Source organism: Zingiber officinale, chromosome 2B (genome assembly GCF_018446385.1).
Source record: "Zingiber officinale cultivar Zhangliang chromosome 2B, Zo_v1.1, whole genome shotgun sequence".
NCBI classification, from domain to species: domain Eukaryota; kingdom Viridiplantae; phylum Streptophyta; class Magnoliopsida; order Zingiberales; family Zingiberaceae; genus Zingiber; species Zingiber officinale.
The window spans coordinates 143,878,021-143,899,514 of record NC_055989.1 but is presented as its reverse complement, the minus strand read 5'-3'; the positions used below and the strand labels follow the sequence as shown (position 1 = coordinate 143,899,514).

Here is a 21,494-nt window from a genome sequence, read left to right as displayed (position 1 = left end):
ATAATTTAAACTGAACTCAGTCATTTTGAATTATAGTTTAATTATGCTTGAATCAATGTTGAAACGATTCAAACCAAACTTCAATTGAATGATCTAGTAATCTTCACTAGGGTGCAAACAAATCGATTTTCTTAAAATTTTGAAATTGGTTCAAAAAATATTTAATTTATATTTAAAATTAACATACACAAATTCAAATAGAACTCTAAGTTGTTTTTATACTATTTTAATTTAAATATGTTCAAATTAATTTTTAAATAATTTAAATCGAATTCAGTTATTTTAAATTATAGTTTAATTATGCTTGAATCAAAGTTCCAATGACTCAAATCAAACTTGAATTTTATTTCGGATTATGCTCGAGTCCAAATTATTTATATCACATATTTTTTTAACTTAATTTAAATATTTTTCATATTATTTGACCCAATTCATTCATTTATACTTCTAATCTGAAACTAAACCCCTACTCCTTCCTATGAACTAGCCTGATGAGCTTGCCGATAGAGGTATATAAACAAGTCTAAGTCGCTGGTGAACTATTTGGATCTTAACTCGAAAAAAATTTCGAATTCATTCGATTAAAATAACGGAGCATTATCACCATCAGTGAGCTTCGATTAGCCCGATAGAGCTACCTGTAATCCGATCAGGAAAGAAACGAGGATAAACAATCGTAATAGAGATCAAAACCATAAAACCCGAATAACCAAGACATACTCGAGCAACATGTCTCTGTCATTCAACAAGAAAAATCTAAAGGTTTTCATAACCAAGAATAATATACATCAAAACTGCAGCCATTGTATAGATCAGCATCCTGGTAAAGAATTTGTCGAGGCTAAAGCCGATAAACTTGCTTCTGATTCAGGACAATGTCTCAAGTAAGATTGTCTACTGGACGATGCCGCAAGATAGCTGGAGGCTGCATTACTCGAGCCGGGCATGTATGAGGATCCAAGTCTAGAATTCATAGGTGAGTAAATGGAATGAGGAGATACGAGGTACGAACGAGATCTATGAGACGATGAATTTCTGAGGTCCAGAGAGTTTCTACTTATACAAATTGATGGTGAGCGGCCATAGGAACTATGCAGGTTAGGGATATGCGAAATGCTCGATGTTAAACTTGAATTAGACTGGAGATGCAGTGGCATTGTTCGCGAACTGTTAGGACTCGCGAAGGAATGAGGTCTGGAATTTGAATGTGACCAGGGAGGCATTGCCGATATACGGATGGCTGGAGATGCTGCCACAGGAGAATGAAATGATGATACAGGAATTGTGCTCGGAGTTGTGCCAGAAAGTAATGGCGTGCGCTCAGAAGCCGGAAGATCAGTTACGCCTGCCATAGCATCTCGCTTGCAAACAGGGCAGAATGTCCTCCAAGTAGTGAGCCAGGAATCAACGCAGAACGCGTGGAACTCTGTTCAATGATTCAACAAAGATTAGAGTGGGACAACAAATTACCTGATCATGAGTTACAAGTACTTAGGAGAACGACTAGAAGCAATTATGAATCATGAAAAACTACCAGTAAACACACAGGATCGGCATTTTGTCTACATAAGCTCGGGAGACTAAATCGTTAAGAAACTATCAGATGATAGGAAAGTGTGCAGTTCTGATTGTCAAAACTAGAAAGGTAGTATAATAGCGATTATGAATGATACATTGATTCCCCGAGAGGATGTCGGCGGTAAAATTAACCAGCAAAAAGTAAATGATTTTACAGTTATAAACATCTCGCGTAATCTCCAAACAAAGAATCACCGAATGCCATTCAGATTAGACCTCATGGATTCTATGCATGTTAGACAACTTAGCTTCTGGGTTAAAGTAGAAGATTAACGTCGAGGCATCCAGCGACTCCTGACTTGGCTAACCATTATGGGAGTGTAGCTAAGTGGGTTTCAGTGACTGACATGCCAATGTGCAATCTTCTACTGGTCATGGCATGTGTAGTAACTCAGTTATTGGGAGCAATGATTACTGCCTTTGCCTACAAACGACACACTACAAATGGAGCCGGAGCAAAGCAAGATTACATTTTCAAGTTAGTAGTTATGAGAGGGATTGCTCGCATTATGAGGGGTTTATGAGATGTAGCACCAAAACTAAATACACCAAAGTGAAATATTAATATGAAGAAGATCAACAAGGGGCGATTAAGGTTTCTTTTAAAGGCCCCAAATAAACACAAAACTGAAATAAATTATATTCTCTATGAAAGAAATAATCCTGTACCCAAAAGTAGTCCATTAAATTTGGAAGAAATTCGCTATTCTCTAACAAGACAAGATAATTTCTAATAAAAACATAAAAACTACTACCTTAAAAAGATCTACCAATAAAATTCCTTGCGAAGTTTAAAGCTTCAAAAATTAAATTCATTTTAGCATCACAATGCCCTTACTAAGTAGACTCGACCAGCCTACCTATCGATGTGAAGAACATTTCAGAGTTTATAATCCTCCTGTAACACATGAGACGTAGAGCTCTAAGAGCTCTATGCGCCGCCTTTTCTAGCGATTTGAATTGTTGGAAAGTATGAGTAATGTCTTCATCAATAACACTTTGAAATTGTTTTCTAGATATAGGATTAAAGACAGGAGTGTGTTTACTAGGATGCAAGGAATTGGTGAAGAGGAGGAATTGAAAAGGAAAAGAACATGAAAATATTATCAATCATTCACCATTAAGCAATGAAAGAGGAAAAGTAAAAGAACAAAAACTTAGTCAGCTGTCCACCAGTTTTTGTCCAGTCGAAAACTAAAAAACAATCAACATCAATCTTTCCTTCTCCATACGTCCTGTTCATTTCCATGGAACAGACTGGCTGGAAGTTCATAAGAACTTTCTTTTCTACATTTCTTTCCAAGTGAAGGAGGATTAATCCTATCCTGCCTTTCTTTCCCTTCAGTTCTTCTTCACACCTTTCCAATCGAGTAACCAAACGATAGGGTCCTTAGCTTATGTATATTGGACATACAGTTCAGATGATTTATTGTTTGTTGATCATAACAGTTTGTTTAAAGTTTTAATGAAGCTTTCTAAGAGTATTAGGACTGTTGTTTTAAGATGATATTTTGTCTGGCCCTTAGTGGAGTTGAAATGCCACAAAATTATGCAGTTCCAATATAATGAATCATTCAGATAGATTATGGAAGACACAAACATCAAGCAAAACAGGTGATAAGACTGAATTATGATAAAAGGAAAACTCACTATGCCGACATGGAAGCACGCGAAGTTTATCCCCGACACAGTAGTCTTCTAGGCAAATAGCGCAAGTTGTTGAGGTGCAATTATCTTCAACAGCTGAGGTGAATATGAGACTTGGCATAGCTTTAACTAATTGACTACTCATTCCGTGAAACTCACGCACATTAGGAAGTCGATGTTGTTCATGCCTTATAACATTTCTGCGGACAAAAAAGCACATGGCAAGCACAGCAGAAATAGCTAGCAGTGATATGAATGAAATGACCACAATTGACCATGCCGAACTGTCAATGGTAGGTAAGATCCACAACTCCAAACCAGCATAGCCAACATACTTCCGCAATGTTTCACCAGAAGCCATGGAAATGAACACAGCATGGATATGGATGCCAACTGAATTTCCTGCCACTGCAATATCTTATTGAAATATGGATCATGAAAAAGTGAAAGAATAACTGCTGACTACGATATATTAGAACAGTTTCCAATAATTAACTGCAAAAGAAAATCAGAAACAAGGATCACCTCTAACATGCTCAACTAAGCTAAAATGAATACAAGTGTTAAATAAGATCACTAAGGGTAGAAGTGGAAATGCATATTTCATTTCATTCTATCCAAAAGCCTATAATTTTCACCAGCATACAGCTTGAGTTTCTGCTGCAAAAATTCAACTATTTATTCCTCTCATTCTACTAAATTATAATCATAAATAATTGGAAGAATAACAGTGACGCTAGGCTAACTACAAAGGGTAACCATGATGCGATGACAGGTGATGAACTCAATCGATCCCCAGACAACAAATCATTGTAAAAAATAAGAAAATACCAAAAGGAAAACTACACAAAAAGTCATGTATTAACTATTTAGGAACTTGCATGGATCTTGCTCCATCATTGAACTGTAAGGCCAATTATCAGTAAAATCTAGGTTACTACTCGACAAGTTTTCTTTGAATTCCTACTGCTTACCTCTAACTCTAAATGATTCAACTAATCCATTTGGACATACACACTCTGTTTTATCATATTCTCTCTTAGTTTGTCATAATAACATCTCACAAATACTTGTGTTCTATTTATCTATGTTATTAACCTTATGCCTTCATCTCAACAGTCTCATCCTCGCTACAAAGTTTAGTAAGTTTTATTATTTATTAGCTACATAAACCCATGACCCATCTTTTAACCTAGAAGGCATACAACGCACCATTAACCATCGAGTATTCAAACAACTATGGGGTTCTGCCCTCAAAAAAGCTAAATCTTGTTAATGACAGATTGGGTATCAGAATCCACCAACAAAGGACCCTATAATTATATATTCGTAATCTTGAAAATTGCTCATGTTTGTTTGACCACCAATAAAATTGCTAGAAAATAAGAATTTGGGCAATACCAGTAGTATGGAAAATTAAAAAGATAAGAAATGAAAGGAAATATGATAATAATTTGTGAATCCTGACACACGTACAGTACTCGCTTGGAAAAAAGTGTTGTGATTTAGTACTGAATCCATTAGGATTTATACATTTGGAATGTTTTCTAAACCCTACCATTACATTCCACCATTCATTCCAAAAACTTCTCATGGAAATGAAAATCAATTACAAAATTGTTGCCAACTCCTCCATGACACCTCGTTGTGTGCTCCCAATTCCCATCACAGTTAAATTATTCGAGATAAACAAATAAGGCCTTAGTTGTTTTATCATGTAAAGCAAGGTATGATCGCCATTAGAAATTAAAGTAATTGAATTTTTAATGAAATTGGCAAATATCATATTGCTTTGACCCGTTACAACGCAACTGCACATTTGGTTCTCTCTAACCAAGACGAGATTTTTTAAAATGCTCTACTAAACATCCTAAAGTTGCAATACTGCAAACTATAAAAGTCTTACTTGAAATCAGGGATCCTCTATCCTCGTTGTCAAATATGATAGCAGCTTTGAAACCAGCATATTGTGCATTCCTGACTTTAGCTTCAAAAGAACATTCTCCTCTTCTGATCAACACAAATGGATCACCTAAACCTTTAGAAATTTCATTTGTTAACTTAGTGCACCCCTCTAACGGCTCTGCGAGATACAATACTCCAGATTCACCTGATCTTTTTACTGGTGGAGCTGCACATAACAACATATGAGAACCAATAAGCCATGATACAATTGCAAGATGCCAAATAAACCTTGCTAAAAATACGAAACACTCACCAAAATTGGCCTCGACATCTGGAAACGACAAGGACACGTTTTTTCCGATCAGCACCACATTACTCACTGCCGTGGGAACCAACAATACAAGAAGAAGGAAAAGAGTAAGCATTTGTTTCCTCTCAATCTCATGCTTGAACGAACCCATAGTAGGCAAACCAGGCGCACACAAGAAACCCTTAAGAGTATCCAAACCCCAAACTTTGTCCCTTTTTCCACTGCCTTAAAGCTGCCGCAATCCAAAAATCCCTCAATCACGCCAGTTCCGAACCTCAATCCTCAATGAAAGAGACCAAAGCGCGGGTGTCCGTATACCAAAAGCAGAAAGAGAACCCGGAAAAGAGATTCCGATCCCTAACAACACCAATCCGCGGCGGAAGAGCCAAAGCACGGGTCTTATGCACCAGACCGCAAAGAATCCTCAAAATCGAATTTTTCGCAGAAAGAAACGCAGGAAACGAGAGCTCCGGTCCGGAAAACAGCAGAGAAGGGGGGAATATCTACAGATCAGAACTTAAGGGGAGCAGAAGTGAAGCGCGACGATGGAGACGTCGGATTCCATAAAGGTCGAAGCGGAATTCGGCAAGCTCGGATCTCGTTGCCGCGTCGTCGTCGAACCTATCCACCACCCGCCAGCTAATAGAGATAGCATCACGATTTCCGCCAGATTTTGCCGCAAACAGATGATCATATCAACACAATAATCACATTACATATATGACTTAGGTTTCCAATTGAAATTATCATAATTAATTAGACAAATAATTTTCATGATACTCCCTAATATATAGAACATTTTCAGAGAACTTCCTGATGTTAGTTGTAAACTAAAATATTAGGTGGCATTTTGATATTAATAAAACTTTAGAGGTTGTTTTGACATATTTTCTAATTTGTAAAAAGATGACAAAATCTGGTTGTGGACGCGTGTCCGTATCTCAAAGCGATTTGCGCGAATCTTTCAGGACGGGAAGGGATCGAGGACGCTGATCCGTTACGGTGCGTCCGACACAACGCGAAGTTTCTGGCCGACGGAGTGACGTCATTGTTGCGGTTGGTTGCGGCTGGAGTTGGTGAATGACGTCAGTGGTGTCCGTTTGTGAGAGTCCCAATGGGAATTGGCCACGTCATCTCTGCTACCAGATGGAATGAAGCCAACGAATTGATTGATTTAAGTAACCTAAATATTTTTTTTCGATTTTTAAAAATTAATTTATTCACACTTATATATTCATTCTTATTTCCCTGATTGCTTTACTAATATATATAAAAAATAATAATTTTATTATCATATTTAATATGATAATAAATAAAAAAATGAATAATATGAAATTATCTTTAGGCATTTATTATCTTAAATGGCAAGATATTTCTTATAAATGACTAGACAATGTTAATAAAGTAAGAGAAAAAATTTGGATGCTATTTTATTCATTTATTTTAATCTATATGGGTTGGAAAAAAAATAAATTTAAATCATCTAACAAATATTAAAAAAAATTATGTGTCATTATTTCTTTCCTTCCCAATTATCTTACTATATTACTATTTTATTAAGAATCACTATCCTTTATTAATTTTGATAAAATCTAAAATTAAATTAATTTAATATTTTTTCACACTAAAATAAAATAATTTTATTAATAATTTTTTTCTAGTTGTTTTTATATAAAAAATATATATATTATAATTTTCTTTAGTTCCACATCTTAGAATTTAGAATTGACAACACCCGTGAATAGAAGAAATTTCTATAAATATTTTGGGTTAACGACTTTAAAAAGTATACATTTCTCGGTCTTTAACTAAGATCAAGTATAGTGTCTATCCTTATCAATTTTATATTTGATAAAAAAAATAAATTAATTTTGTATGAGGGAGAGTACATTACAGTAACTTATTGTTAGGATTCTCAAATGTTACCCTTATATTATTGTATGAGTCTGACACACCCTTATTTTATTAAAAAGTTGGCACACCCTTATTTTATTAAAAAAAATAGAAGTATGATATATCATTATTTTTAATAATTCCATTATCTAACTTTAAGATATAATTAATTTTAGTAGTGGACAATTTGACCTCACGGATTTATCATCAAATAAATTTGAGAAACAAGACCATATAAAATTCTAATTTTTTCTGAAATATTACTAGTTTTGTGAATTATTAAAATTTAATTAATTGATAATTTTAATTTTTTACTAATCAAATTAGATTTTATTTACTCATTAAATTAAATTTGATTAATAATTTTTTTTTTCTGTTGGAGTAAAATGTAAAGTTGAGTCTCACCATGACAACCCCACACTTTTTGAAAGGATATAAATCATGAAAATTATACAGAGAGAGTTAATTTTCTATCACTTCAAGTTAGATTTAGATTTAGTTGATAATTTATTTTTATTAAAATTTGATTTATAATTTTTAATTTTTTTATTGATTAATTTTAGGGGCACGTGTGTCCACGTCAATAAATGTCATGTTGCTGACAATTCTACTGACTATTCACACAAAATATTTATCCTTATTTCCTCATTAATTATATTCCTTAATTTTATTTAAAAATTGTCATAGTTGCTACGGATTCCCCTTCCCATTTTCAACTCGCAATTTCCTTATTAATTACCTTCCCTAATTTAATATAAAATTAGGCAACCTATTTAATTATATTTTATAAAATCTAATAACTCTTTCCTTTATAATATCTCACAAAAAAAAATCTCAACCGATCGCATAACTTTTCTTTCAATGCTTGTGCCATTTTCCTTCCTTATCAGCCATTCTTTCTCCTTATTTGGTGATACTAATATTTATTTCTCATTTTTTTTCTTTTTTCTTTCTTAATAAAAAATTAATTAAAGATTTTTTACTCATACAACTCAAAATAGAATATTAAAAAAGTCAGAAAACAAAATTTTAAGTTCATCAGTGTTAAAAAAAAATTAAATAATTTAATAATTTTATAAGTTGAACAAAATTATTATCAAAACTTAAATATACAAATTTAGTTAATAATTTTACATTTCAAAACCAGAAAACTAAATTTTATAAAAATCCATTTTTTAAAACTAATTTTTAAAAAAAATAAACTTGTAATTGCCATCTCAAATCCGAATAAAAAATGGGTGAGAATTTTTTTTAAAAAATTACCTAAAGAGTTATGTTTTTCTTTACCTATGGCTTCTAAAAATCTTGAGATGTTTAGTGACGAGCTCGAATCATCTTGGATCTTAAAGTACAGTCAAGAGAATAACCTAGCTTACTCATAGATAGAAGTTTCATAAACTCCACCTGTTATACAGATGGGATCCATAGAATTTCATCTATGAACAATCTTTAGTTTAGAAATAGACTAAAGGTTACGATCTAAAGGATCTCGACTGTCTGATGGCAACCTCGCTGTGCACGATGATGAATGTAGAGAAGAAAGCGTCATTAACCTCAATCCCTGCTCTTCTTCCCTCAATTAACGGATGGTACAAGAAATAAACTTAGCTTGATAATTAACTATTAATCTTCAATTAATATTTTTCACTTGCACATAAATTAATCATAATTCATAAAAGTTAAAAAAAAAGTATTTTAAATTTAAATGGCCTCATTGTCTTTTCAAATCTTAAAGGCCTCACTCAAACAATTTGAATTATCAAAATATAACACAAGGTATAATTTCAATGGCCTTTTCGTTAGCCGTTAATTATTTTTATATCAAGTTGCAAAAAAGTACAATGTACAGGAACCATCCTCAAGAGGAGGCCAGATCCTCTGGACTATTTTTTGTAATTCAGGGGATGGTTCTTTAGCATGAATGGGTCCTCAAGAGATCCCAAAAAAAGTAAAATATACAAGAAACATCCACAAGAGACAGAATAATATTACATTCTAAATTATACGAATGAAAATAAAATATGTGAAAGGAGATTTTATGAGTACATATACCTGCGCTTAAATAATAAGCATACGAGATAATTCAATTAAACTATTTAATTATTTAAATTTACTTGATTTATTTTTATGAATTTGAGTTTAACTTAATTTGAACTTAATTTTATCGAAATCTCAATTTAAACTTATTTAATTATTCATATTAAAAATTTATTTATTTATTTATTATATTAATAAAATTTTATTAATAAATATGATTCATAAATATTGTTCATAAATATAGTAAACAAATTAAATATATTTATATTCACGAACATTATTATTCATAAATATTATTTATGATAGAGCTGAATGGATCTACATTTAATTTATTTACGGCTTAGATGGGAAACAACTCACTGCTACAAGCCACTCCTTTGGCTTGGCTGCGAGTCTCTATTTTTATTAACAAACTATCAATGTTGTTCAAATAATTTAGGTCCGATGAATTAACTCGTCAATATTTTTCCTTTTTTCTTAAAATGATATTGACTGACTAAGATGGGCAATGATGTTCCAAAGTAGCCCTAAATGGTACGACGTCGTTTATCGTTGGTTGAGATATTTATTCTATTTAATTAACGGCAGAATATAATTTTTAATATAAAAAAATAATAAAAATTAATCTGATGACGAAACTTTTATTCCGTTAAAACTTAATAGATGAAAATTAATTTCTATCACTAAATAAGTTTCTATTTGAAAGTATCATGTGATAATTTTAATGCGTTCAATTAAATCAAGTTAGGTCTTATTATGTTTTGATCCTTGTGTCTAAGTGTATAGGAACTTAGGAGTATAAGAAGTTGAGCGACATAAGCAGTTAGCGAGAAAGATGGCACGGAAAAGAGTCGACGGGCTCGGTGTGTCTGAGGGAGGAGGTGCTGCGGAAGAATACGCTGGCAGACGAGAAGGAAGCGTGCAACATTTTCGAGTGACGAGAAACCAGAGTGGAAGATTGCTCGAGAAGAAGATCGGAAGATTGATTCGGGTGAGCCCAATTCTGGATGATCGAAATCACTCAAGCGATTGGAGAAGGTGTTGAACCAATCAGCACATGGCTAACTAATCCAAGTGCCTATACCGTCCAAGAGCTCGGACAAGGTAGTCCGAGCGCCCGAACCATCAAGGTGCCCCAGGGTCGCCTCAATGCTACGGATCAACTTTTGGTCCACGTCAGCAATGGTCGTGCACAAGAGGAGGGTCCGAGCGCCCGGAGATGGATAAAACCTTATCACTTGGTCGTTGAGTAGCTGTTGCGTGGAGATAGAGTTTTGCCACGCTGGGAGCGCCCGAAGAGGGTCCGGGTGCCCGGATCATGTCACGTCAACAAACGATCAGATTCAACCAGTGAGCTATAAATAGAGTCATGATCTTCTTCATTTCGAACAACACACTCCTATATCCATTCCATTTTTCATTTCCGAGCTTCATTTTTTGAACGAATCTTTTTCGCCTCCGACGCTTTGTTCAAGAAGGATATCTTCATAGTGCACTTACTTTTTTTGGAATAACAATCTTCTGATTGTAAACAAAATCAAGTAAAATTATTTATCTCTTACTCTTCTTAATTATATTATCTTTGTGTTAAGTGTGTAATTGTTTAAAGTTCAATAGTTTGAGAAAGGTATACTTGTTTAATTTTGAATAGGGCAATTTACACCCTTCTTGCTAGCCGCACATGATCTACAATTGATATCAGAGCTCAACTGCTTCAGAAGGATTAACTGCCGTCCGAAGCAAAAAAGAAGATGGTCGGAACAAGTATTCACTCGCATAAGTTCAACAGAGACTTCACCCACTAGAAAAAGAAAATGGAGGTATATTTCAAAACCGATTTTGATATATTTCTAATTTAAAAAAATAGTTTTGTAGTACCTACCGACAACAACGACAAGCTAAAGAAATAGGAAAACTGGACAAAAAATAAACAAGCTAAATTTGTGGCCAACAGAAAAGAAGAATTCCATCCACTAAATGCACTCTCACCACAAGAGGTCAACAGGATCGGAGTCTACAAGTTTGCAAAAGATCTCTGAAAAAAAATTTTGGAGCTTCACGAAAGATCCTCCAAAGTTAAGCTCACAAAAAGAGATCTACTTTGAAACCAACTAACAAATCTTCGATTGAAGGAAGGTGAAACAATCCCTCAATTGCACGCCAAGCTAAAGGAGCTAATCACCAAACTCACGAATCTCGGAGAAAAAATAACCAACTGAGATTCGCTAAAGTATGTGCTTAATGTTTTTTTAAGACCACTAAAATGGTCAACTCTAATAGATGCATATTACATCTCTAGAGACTTAGAGGTAAGTAATCTAGAAGAATTGTTTTCTACCTTTGAAATTCATGAATCTAGATGTGCAAATCTAAAAAATGAACCGAAACAGAATATTACCTTAAAGGTAAAAATGGACGAACTAGATTTCGAAACATTTCTCAACGATGACAAAAAGACATTTATGGTAAGATTTTTTTTTTTAAAAAAAATAGATCTAATAAATTCAATAAGTGTAGGCCAAGAAAAGAAAAAGGAAAGTGAGATGCTATCATTGCAATGAAGAGGACACGTCAAAGACAACTGTCTAAAACTGAAGAATAAGGACAAAGACAAAAGACCAACCCAGAAAAAATATAAAAATCTAAAGGCGATGTGAGACGAAACGTCATTAGAGTTGGAGATTGAAGCCTATGCCGGACTTGCGCTAATGGCAAGTCACCAAGAGATGACGAAGCAAGCTCATCCAAAATGAGCATCGAGAACATCGATGAAGGGGGAGCAACATCAGAAGGAAGCAATACTAAGGGGGGAGCATCAGATAATGAGATCGACAAGGTAAGTCAGGTACGGTCTATTCCTTTTGACTAGTTATACAAATTTATTAAAATGCTATCTAAAAATTTCTGTCAATTAGAAAATGATAAAAAAAATATTATTAAAAAAACAAAGAGTTAAAAGAAACTTTAGCAAAATCTCGTCGATTAGAAGATTTCGACAAGATAAAAATTGAAAATGAAAAAATTAAAATAACAAATAGGAAATTTGAAAATTTCTATATGTTTGAATTTTGCTACTTCAAATTATCATGGATTAAATTGACACTTTTGACATCATAAGAGCCAAATTAAAAAATTATCATAAAAATTTATTATTAGAAAATATTTGATTAATCCAATAGGTAGAAATCTATATTGGGTTCGAATATCATGTCTAAATTAAATATTTATGCATGTTTTATTTTTAATTTGATTTAATATTTTTTATTTTTGTTTAAAATTGTCTAACTTTTTAAATAAATTGTTTCGTAACCTTTCTGTTCAAAATTAATTAGATCATGATTTTTTTTTTGAAAAAAAGATTTCATTATTTATCTGTAGAAAAAATTTTAAAAAATTTTGACTGTTTTATTATTTCTTATGAATTTTTCAATAAAATTAATATCTTAAAAATTATTTTTTTTTAGAGTTATTTTTAAAATTTTTATTTTTTTTGATGAAAAATTATGTTCTCGACAAAGAAAAAAAATTTGAATTTTTTTGTCTGTGTAAGAATTTTAGAGTTCAAAATTTATTTATTAAATAATTTTCTTGGAAACTACATCTCTATATATAATAATTAATTATGGCATATACTAATATTGTTTATAAGTGAAAATTTTAGATATCTATTGTTTATAAGCGATTAGGGCAATCGCTTAAGAAGTTTCGGAAAGTGTTGTTATTAGCCATGAGAGGAGTCGTTGATCTTCTGTCTCCTAGGCGGTAAAATCTAGACTGATGTAGACAATGACAATCTCTCCTTTGTCGTCTTTCTCCTCAATAAGTTCAAATAACGTTGTTTCTAAACCATTAACAAATTGGTACAAGTGATGCTCCTTTAACACAAGAAGTATCTATGATTTTCACGACACGTAGATGTTCTAGTCAAGTATTGTTAATACAATTAGGCCAGAGAGGAGGGTTTGCTGTGTCACCATAGGATCTGAAATTTAGGAGTTATCTCTGACTTGCTCTGATACCAAGAAAGAAATAAAGAAAAGTATAAAGTGGAAGAAGACAAAGTCAAAATGATTTCTTAATCCAATATAATATTATGAATAGTTTAGACAATATTTATACACAATTTATATGGGAGAGAATGATCCTCAATCAGTGTAATTGATATTGATCTTGTCTGAAAATGGGAAGGTGGAAAGATAGGAATGTAATTGCTGTGTTGGCTGGATGTAGATCGCATCCCACTCTGTAAAACAAGCAACATCAGTGTCGAGCCAGGAAAAGAGCCCCCGGCGTTGGCCCTCCGACGCTCAAGTCAGTCACCAGAATTGTAGAGGAAACCAGAGCAACAATAACGCAAGTGCAAACAATGAATAACACGTACTTCCGTCGGTGCTTGGACCCCCCTTTATATAGAGCTCTGGTGGACGACGTGCACACTTCTCAAGGCATGGGTACTCTCTCTAATGTGTCTTATGAAAGGACCTATCAGGAAAGTGCCTTTGCCACCATACCTTAATAGGGTATGTATATCCCTGATAAGACAGTAGAAGTTTCCGCCGTACGATGCGCCTGTTGACTATACCTCTGCAAAGTGACACTATCTCCCAAAAAGGATATCGAAAGATATAACAATGGTCTCACTACTTGGCCGAGTGGGGTAGCCGCTTGACCGGGACTTCTCCACTCTGTCGCCCTCAACTGCTCTTCCTTGTGGTGACTGGGAGTAGTAACTTGTCTCTCCCGATCGGACAAGCTCTTTAGTCTCCTTAGTGCCCAACTGTTTCACACTTAGCGTCTGGCTATCTTACCATCTTATCCTGAGCTAGATGGTTAACCTGCTCGGACAAGTCTCTTACCAATCGGACACTGCTTGCCTCGACCGACTGTTGTAGTCGACCTCCACTCGGACATTGTAGGCGAGTCTTTTGACATCCTGACATTGACCACCTTAACTTTTACCTCCCAAGCGGAATCCTCTGGTCTCGCCTGCCCTGGTCCACCCCTGGATCAGGGGCAGTGATTGGAGGGATTCAATGGTCCCCACCTGTTTAGCAGGTAGGGACCATTGAATCCCTCTAATTAGTGTAGAGGACCAGAGCCTGGTCTGCTAAAAGCGGACCAGAGGAGCTCTGCTCTTGACCTCCACCTCGACATTAGACCAGCGTCGGGTGGGCTCCCCTTTATCGCCACATCACAAGCCTCCCCCTCAAGTCTAGTCGAAGGAGATTGCAAGTCTGACTGACTTGACCAATAGAGCCTTCGGTGGTTTCCACGTCTGATTGGACCATATACACTTCCAAGTTTCTGATTGGAACAAATATTTACACCGTTCGGCTTTATTTCGTTAGCTGGGTTTGTAGCTGCCGCTTAGATCATACCACCTAAGGCAGATGGTGCATCGGTCGCTCAGCTATGTGATAACCTACTCTTTGCGCTGATCAAGACAATGGGTGACAACACTTGGAGAAATTTCTCCTCTCCTTGCGCTCCCTCGGATGAGCGCCCTTTCATAGTAGCTGACATCATCCAAATTTCTTGAAGACTATGCAAATCTCTAATCATTATGGTCGAGCACGCAGTTATACCTTTTAATTAAGCCTCATTAATGTCTTTTGATAGCTGAACGCCACGTGCCCCACTTTCTGTCGTCGCATATTTGACGTGATAGGCGGATATCCGTTGGGTGATGTGACAGGCGCCTTTTTTTAAGTTCTATGGTCGGATCTTCTCCTGATTTTTTGAACCCTGGATCAGACAGCTCAGGGCGATCGACCGCAATAAACCTTACTTCACGTTGCTGTTGTCTTCATTCCTTGCACTTTTGTCTTCGAGCCTTCTCTGCTACGCTTCATCTCTTCTTCTTCTCCGACAATCGTTTTCTGTAAGTTTATTCGCTCTTTCGTTATCCGAATCCGTTCATTGCTCCTTCTTGAATCCTTTATTTTCGATAGCCAGTTCCTCGCAACCCCTTGTTCTTGTCCCTGAGCTCTGTATACTTCCACCGAGTTCAGGTTTAATGGGGGAAGATATTGAAAAGATGAAATCCGCCTACTATTTTCCCTCCAATTACCAAGTTGTCATTCTATCTACTTACGACCGACCACACGAACCATCAGTAGATTTTCTGTGTTTGTTTAAGGATCAGTTAACTGCTGGCATTTGATTCCCCGTTCATCCTATTTTTCCGCTATTTGTAAATACTTCTATATTTCCCTTAATCAGTTAGTGTCGAATTCCTTTAGACTGCTATGCGGGGTCGTAGTTTTGTTCTGCCTACACGGCATTTTCTTGATTCCTCGAGGTTTTCATTATTTTTATTATCCTAAATTATCTGAGCCAGGGACCTTCTTGTTTCAAGCCCGAGTGGGCTCAGTCTTTTTTGATAAAATGTCGTACTCCAATAAGCATTGGAGGGAACATTACTTCTTTCTTCATTTTACCGATCGGCTAGCATATGGAAGTGATGAATCCCTCATTGCTCAGGAAGTACAAAAGCCGATCGAACTTTCTCCAGGCAGCTTCCAGTTTGGTCGGTCAGAAATACCACATTCACCGGTTGCTGTTGGAGGACGCCCTTTACGTGTTCGGCTTGAGCCCGATCTGCATGCGGTTTCCGTCCAACCTAAGTATGCTCTTTCTTCTCTTCATCCTTGAATCTAACTGATTTTGCTTTCTTTTTTGTAGCTCGCATTATGTTAAGGGCCCATCTGGCCGGCAAGAGTAAACTCGCGGACACAAAAATTAATGTCGCGACTGTGGACGAATTGGAGAGTTGAGGCCAACAACTGGTTGGCTCCCACGAGGATCCGCTTAGCGATACCGAAGGAGCCAAAGTGCCGGCCAGCAAGGGTGGAAGAAGTCAAACTACGGCTAGTGATGCAACAGCTGCTACAGCGAACCTTCCTCCAGAACGACCCTCGATGTTACCGATCACGGTGGCTTTTGAGTCGGCCACTTCCTGCGAACCACTGCAACGACACAAGAGGCATCGTGTGGAAGAGTCCTCCCGCTCTGATATTTCTGCTCTGCAAACTCCAACCCAAGCTGGTTCATGACCACCCTCCAAGCGGGGCGAGACATTAACGTCTGCTCTTCCCAAGCAAGGAGCCACAACGCTCTACACCTCACAGTCATTCGACTGGACACTGTCATTGTCCGGATTGCCGCTGGGGACAATTTGTGCACCACCGGTTACCTTCATGCCACCCCAATCCTTGTCAGCGACCCAAGTGTCCCACATCCGATCAAACTACCTCAGTCTACGGGCAGAGCGACCTCGAAACCCTCTCGTCTGATCGGCTAGAGACAAATAACGACAATTATCCATTTGTCGATCGATGAGTGGCGCAATTCGGATGACGATGTGTTCCACACCCTCAAGCACCAGATACGAATCCAATGGTTGCTCACGTAAATATGGGTCGATGCGGCGATCATTTCTCCATGGGAGCTTGCGAACAACCATACACAAATATCCACTGGGGTATGTACGTTGCCTTTGTACATACTTCTTTTTATCTGCTCGACCCTTAGCATTTCCCTGTTCCTGCAGTACTGGATCGAGAGCCTGGCCATATGCTAGAGGCTTGCATTTTTGGAGCATGAAGTCCAGCAACTGCGTGCTCCAAGCGGCTAGTCAACGACTTCTAAGACGCGCTTGGAGTAGCTAACTGCCGAGGCGGCCCAACTAAAGGCCGATCTGCAAAAGAGCGCCAAGCTGTTGGAGGCAGAGAGGGGCAAGAGCGCCGAGCAGGCTTCGCAACTGGTGAGGCTCAATAAGAATGCCAGCTCCTTCCAGTTGAAGACCTTTTGACCAATACCACGAAGCTTCAAGCCATTTAGGACTTAGAGATCAAGAGCAAAGAGGTTAGGATCCTAGCTCAAAACCTGAAGGAGGCGGAGGCAGCTTTGAATGCCCAGCGGGAGAGCTGCTTGGTTGAACAAACAGTGGCGCAAGTATAGCTCGCCACTAAGGATGCCAAGCTGGCTACTCTGAAGGCTGAGCTGGAGGCTTCCTGAATGACCTTGGAGGAGCATCAAGGCGCAAAGTCTAGCCGATTTGAGATTCTGAAGCGGAATTACCTCCCCTCGGACCCTTTAAACGTCCAACTCACCGACCGGGCGCTCCGCCTCTTTAACCTCGCCATTGATGGAACGTTCAACCAGCTGAAGGGCGGCGGCCATATCCCAACCGCATTGATCAACAATGTCATCAGTCGGGACAAGTTGACCGAGTCGCTGCCCGATGATGTGCTCTACCTTGAGTGAACCCGCCCCTTGCGAAGCTCGCCTCCTTTTGTACTTCCCTTTGAAAACTTGTAAAAATTTTCTAAGTTTCAATGCATGATCGCTCGTTTGGCGTTTCTTTGCTTTGTTGGTTGTCGCACTTGTTCATGCATACTTCGTCGCTCGGCTTGAGTAGGATTACAAATCACTTACCATTTTGGGAAAACTTTCTGAGTGTGGTTCCCTGTCCTCCCGATCGTCGATATAACCAGTCGTTGGGATGTCTGAGCGATCACTTCAATGCTATCGAATGACCTTATTTTAGTGAAAACTGTTGCTTCTTGGAGCAGCACGTTTCCTCGTCAGCCTTATTCTCAACTTATATATTCGTCGATCCTCTTCATTTGTTGTAGACTTGGTTTTAGAGCTGCTGATAAGCTATTATTTGTTGTAGACTTAGGTTTATAGCCATCACTCGACTATTGAAGGTGCAGACTTGGGTTTAAAGTCGTCGCTTGACTGTTGATGAAAACTAGGGTTTACACTCGTCGCTCGATTGCTGACGAAGACCGGGGTTTAAAGTAGTTGCTTGATTGTGTTGGTGCGGTTAGCACTAACGGTTTAATCCAGGTTTTGATGAATGACAAAATAGGTTAAGTTAGTCTTGCTGTTGATCTAACAATCTGACCGAATGTGCAGGCGAAGTCCAAACAAGTCGATGGGCTGACCAGATGTCTGACACGAAGCCCAGCTAGGTCGACGGGCCGACCGGATAACTGACACAAAGTTCAAGCGGGTCGACGGGCTGACCGGACGCTTGGCACGAAGTTCAGCTAGGTCGACAGGCTACCGGATAGCTGGCGAGAAGTCCAAGCGGGTCGACGGGTTGACCGTACGCTTGGCGAGAAGTCCAGCTAGGTCGACGGGTTGACCGGATAGCTGGCGAGAAGTCCAGATGGGTCGAAGGGCTGACCGGACGTCTGGCGGGTAAGTAAAGGTAAGTCACTGGAAGGAAGTGACTGTGAGGACGCGTTTCCGAAAAGGGAACTGATAGGATCGAGTAGCGCGATAGAGGGGGGTGAATATCGCTTCTTTTTAAAACTATTCTTTTCTTTTTAAGTCAGAATTGTGCAGCGGAAAATAAGAAAGGAGACACAATCGTTTACTTCGTTCGGAGCCTAGCTCGACTCCTACTCGAAGGCCCGCGGTCAAGCGGTCCTTGACCGCACCGATGGGCAAAGCGCTAAAACCCTTCTCTCCGAACTCCTCGGAGAGAAGCAGATCGTACAAGTACAATAGAATAAGATAGTAACAAATCTACAATCTTATTAGCAATTAAGTATAAAACAAAAAACAAGTATACCGACAAATGAATCGAAGATGTAGCGTAGGTCGGTTCTTCCAAATGACGTAGCTTTGCACTGAAGATGAGTCGCTTGCAAAGTAGTAACTTGTGATCAGAAAAATTCTTAATTGCCCTCTGTCTTCGAGTCTGAATTTATAGGTGGACTGAGGTTCTGTCGACCGATCCCTCTGTTCGATATTGACCGAACCAGCTCCGATCACCCACAGCTGGAGTCTGACGTTGGCTCGTAAATTCTGCATTAACTGGCCTTCAATGGTTCGGTCGACCGATCTCTTTTATCGGTCGACCGAACAAGGTTTTTCCTTGTTCGCTGAAATCTGCCAAGATCACCCTTTAATGCTGATTAATGCTGATTGGATCGGTCGACCGATGCTCTTGTTTGGTCGACCGATCAGCCCTTCTTTCCTTTGCTTGCTGATTCGGTGTTGATGAACTGGCTTGCTGAGTCACTATGGTTCGGTCGACCGATCAAGCTTTTGACCGGACTGAACTCTGCTTTGCTTGATCTGAACTGATCTCTGGTCTGAGTCAAGCTGGTTCGGTCGACCAAACCTCCTGTTCGGTCGACCGATCAGGCCGAATCTGCAAAACAGAGTTTAAACAATATTCCTGCAAAACAAGTGTTAGCACAGTAATATAGTGCATGAGTAATATAGACAGTAGAGCTGTCTTGATCTCAACTTGAAAACCTTCCCGGTTTCTTCAGTTGGATCAGCGACCTAAGGTTGTTCCCTCTGGGAACCCGACCTCACTGTCGCTCCTCCAGTTTGCTTACCTCAACCTACCTGCCAAACTTTGATACTCCAGATCCAATTTGGACTTTTCACTCAGCCTTGATCGGCTCCCCAGGACTTTTCTCTTGATCTTCAGTCATCCAGACTTCTCGATCATACCGCCAAGCATTGGGTCCCCTTGACCTGCTTGGACTTGCACTTAGGTTCCACGATCTGGTAAGACTTTTCTGCCTAACCTCCAGCTAGGACTTTCTCGGTTGAGTAAACATCCTGCACACTCAGTCAACTTGTTAGATCATAACAAGACTTAACTTGAACCTTTGACAACATCAAAACTCAGGTTTGATTCTGGTGCAGTTTGCACCAACAATCTCCCCCTTTTTGATGTTTGGCAACCAAGGTTCAAACTTAAGTTTAAAAATATGCAACAGGTAAATAAACAAGCATACAAATATGCAACAAGTAAATAAGCAAGCAATTTAAATTCTTATTTCTCCCCCTGAAATAAACCTCTCCCCCTGAATACATTATCTCTCCCCCTTTGACATACATCAAAAATAGGGGTAGAAACAAAAGCCAAGTAAATTTAGAATAGACAAATCAAAGAATAGACTTGTATTTTGAAAAGCATTACGAAAAATATACCAAGTCAAGAAAAAATTTAAAAAGTATATGTTGAAAAGAATTTTTAACAACCTTTTAAAAATTATATTTTGAATTTTGAAAAATAATCTAAGACAAGAATTTTTTTTTTTAATTAAATTTAAAATAATTAAGTTTCAAATAATTTTATTAAGTTTAAAATAATTAAATAAAGTTTAAAATAATTTTAATTAAGTTTTAAATAATTTAATAATTTTAATTAAGTTTAAAATAATTTAATAATTTAATTAAGTTTAAAATAGTTTTAATTAAGTTTAAAATAATTTAATTAATTTTAAAATAGTTTTAATTAAGTTTAAAATAATTTAATTAATTTTAATTAAGTTTAAAATAATTTTTAATAAATTTAAAATAATTTAATTAAGTTTTAAAATAATTTAATTAAGTTTTAAAATAATTTAATTAAGTTTAAAATAATTTTAATTATGTTTAAAATAATTTTTATTAAGTTTAAAATAATTTTAATTAAGTTTAAAATAATTTTTAATAAGTTTAAAAATAATTTTTAATAAGTTTAAAGTAATTTAATTAAGTTTAAAATAATTTTTAATAAGTTTAAAATAATTTTATTAAGTTTAAAATAATATTAATTAAGTTTAAAATAATTTTTAATAAGTTTAAAATAATTTAATTCAGTTTAAAATAATTTTAATTAAGTTTAAAATAATTTTAATTAAGTTTAAAATAAGTTTAAAATAATTTTAATTAAGTTTAAAATAAGTTTTAATAAGTTTAAAATAATTTTTAATAAGTTTAAAATAATTTTAATAATTTAATTATGTTTAAAATAATTTTAATTAAGTTTAAAATAATTTTTAATTACGTTTAAAATAATTTTAATTAAGTTTAAATTAATTTTAATTAAATTTAAAATAATTTAATTAAGTTTAAAATAGTTTTAATTAAGTTTAAAGAAATTTTAAAAGTTTAAAATAATTTAATTACGTTTAAAATAATTTTAATTAAGTTTAAAATAATTTTTTATAAGTTTAAAATAGTTTTAATTAAGTTTAAAGTAATTTTAATTAAGTTTAAAATAATTTAATTATGTTTAAAATAATTTTAATTAAGTTTAAAATAATTTTTAATAAGTTTAAAATAATTTTAATTAAGTTTAAAATAATTTTAATTCAGT

The 21,494-nt window shown here is 36.1% G+C and overlaps 1 protein-coding gene and 1 pseudogene across 3 annotated transcripts; one reads left to right on the top strand and one right to left on the bottom strand.

The window, feature by feature from the left end:
• Positions 1–717: 717 nt before the first annotated feature.
• Positions 718–6,150, bottom strand: LOC122047563 (receptor homology region, transmembrane domain- and RING domain-containing protein 1-like). Of its 3 annotated transcripts, none has more exons than XM_042608926.1 (4): positions 5,444–6,150; positions 5,132–5,356; positions 3,229–3,642; positions 718–1,426 (listed from the first exon to the last, which is right to left on the bottom strand). In XM_042608926.1, exons 1-4 carry the CDS (start codon positions 5,589–5,591, stop codon positions 813–815), a joined length of 1,401 nt encoding a protein of 466 aa, XP_042464860.1. In that variant the 5' UTR covers positions 5,592–6,150; the 3' UTR covers positions 718–812. The 3 variants fall into 3 exon arrangements, with proteins under 3 accessions (XP_042464860.1, XP_042464862.1, XP_042464863.1); XM_042608928.1 differs by having other exon boundaries at positions 3,229–3,633; XM_042608929.1 differs by having other exon boundaries at positions 3,229–3,627.
• A 1,078-nt stretch (positions 6,151–7,228) lies between these two features.
• Positions 7,229–7,400, top strand: LOC122049750 (annotated as a pseudogene).
• Positions 7,401–21,494: the final 14,094 nt, after the last annotated feature.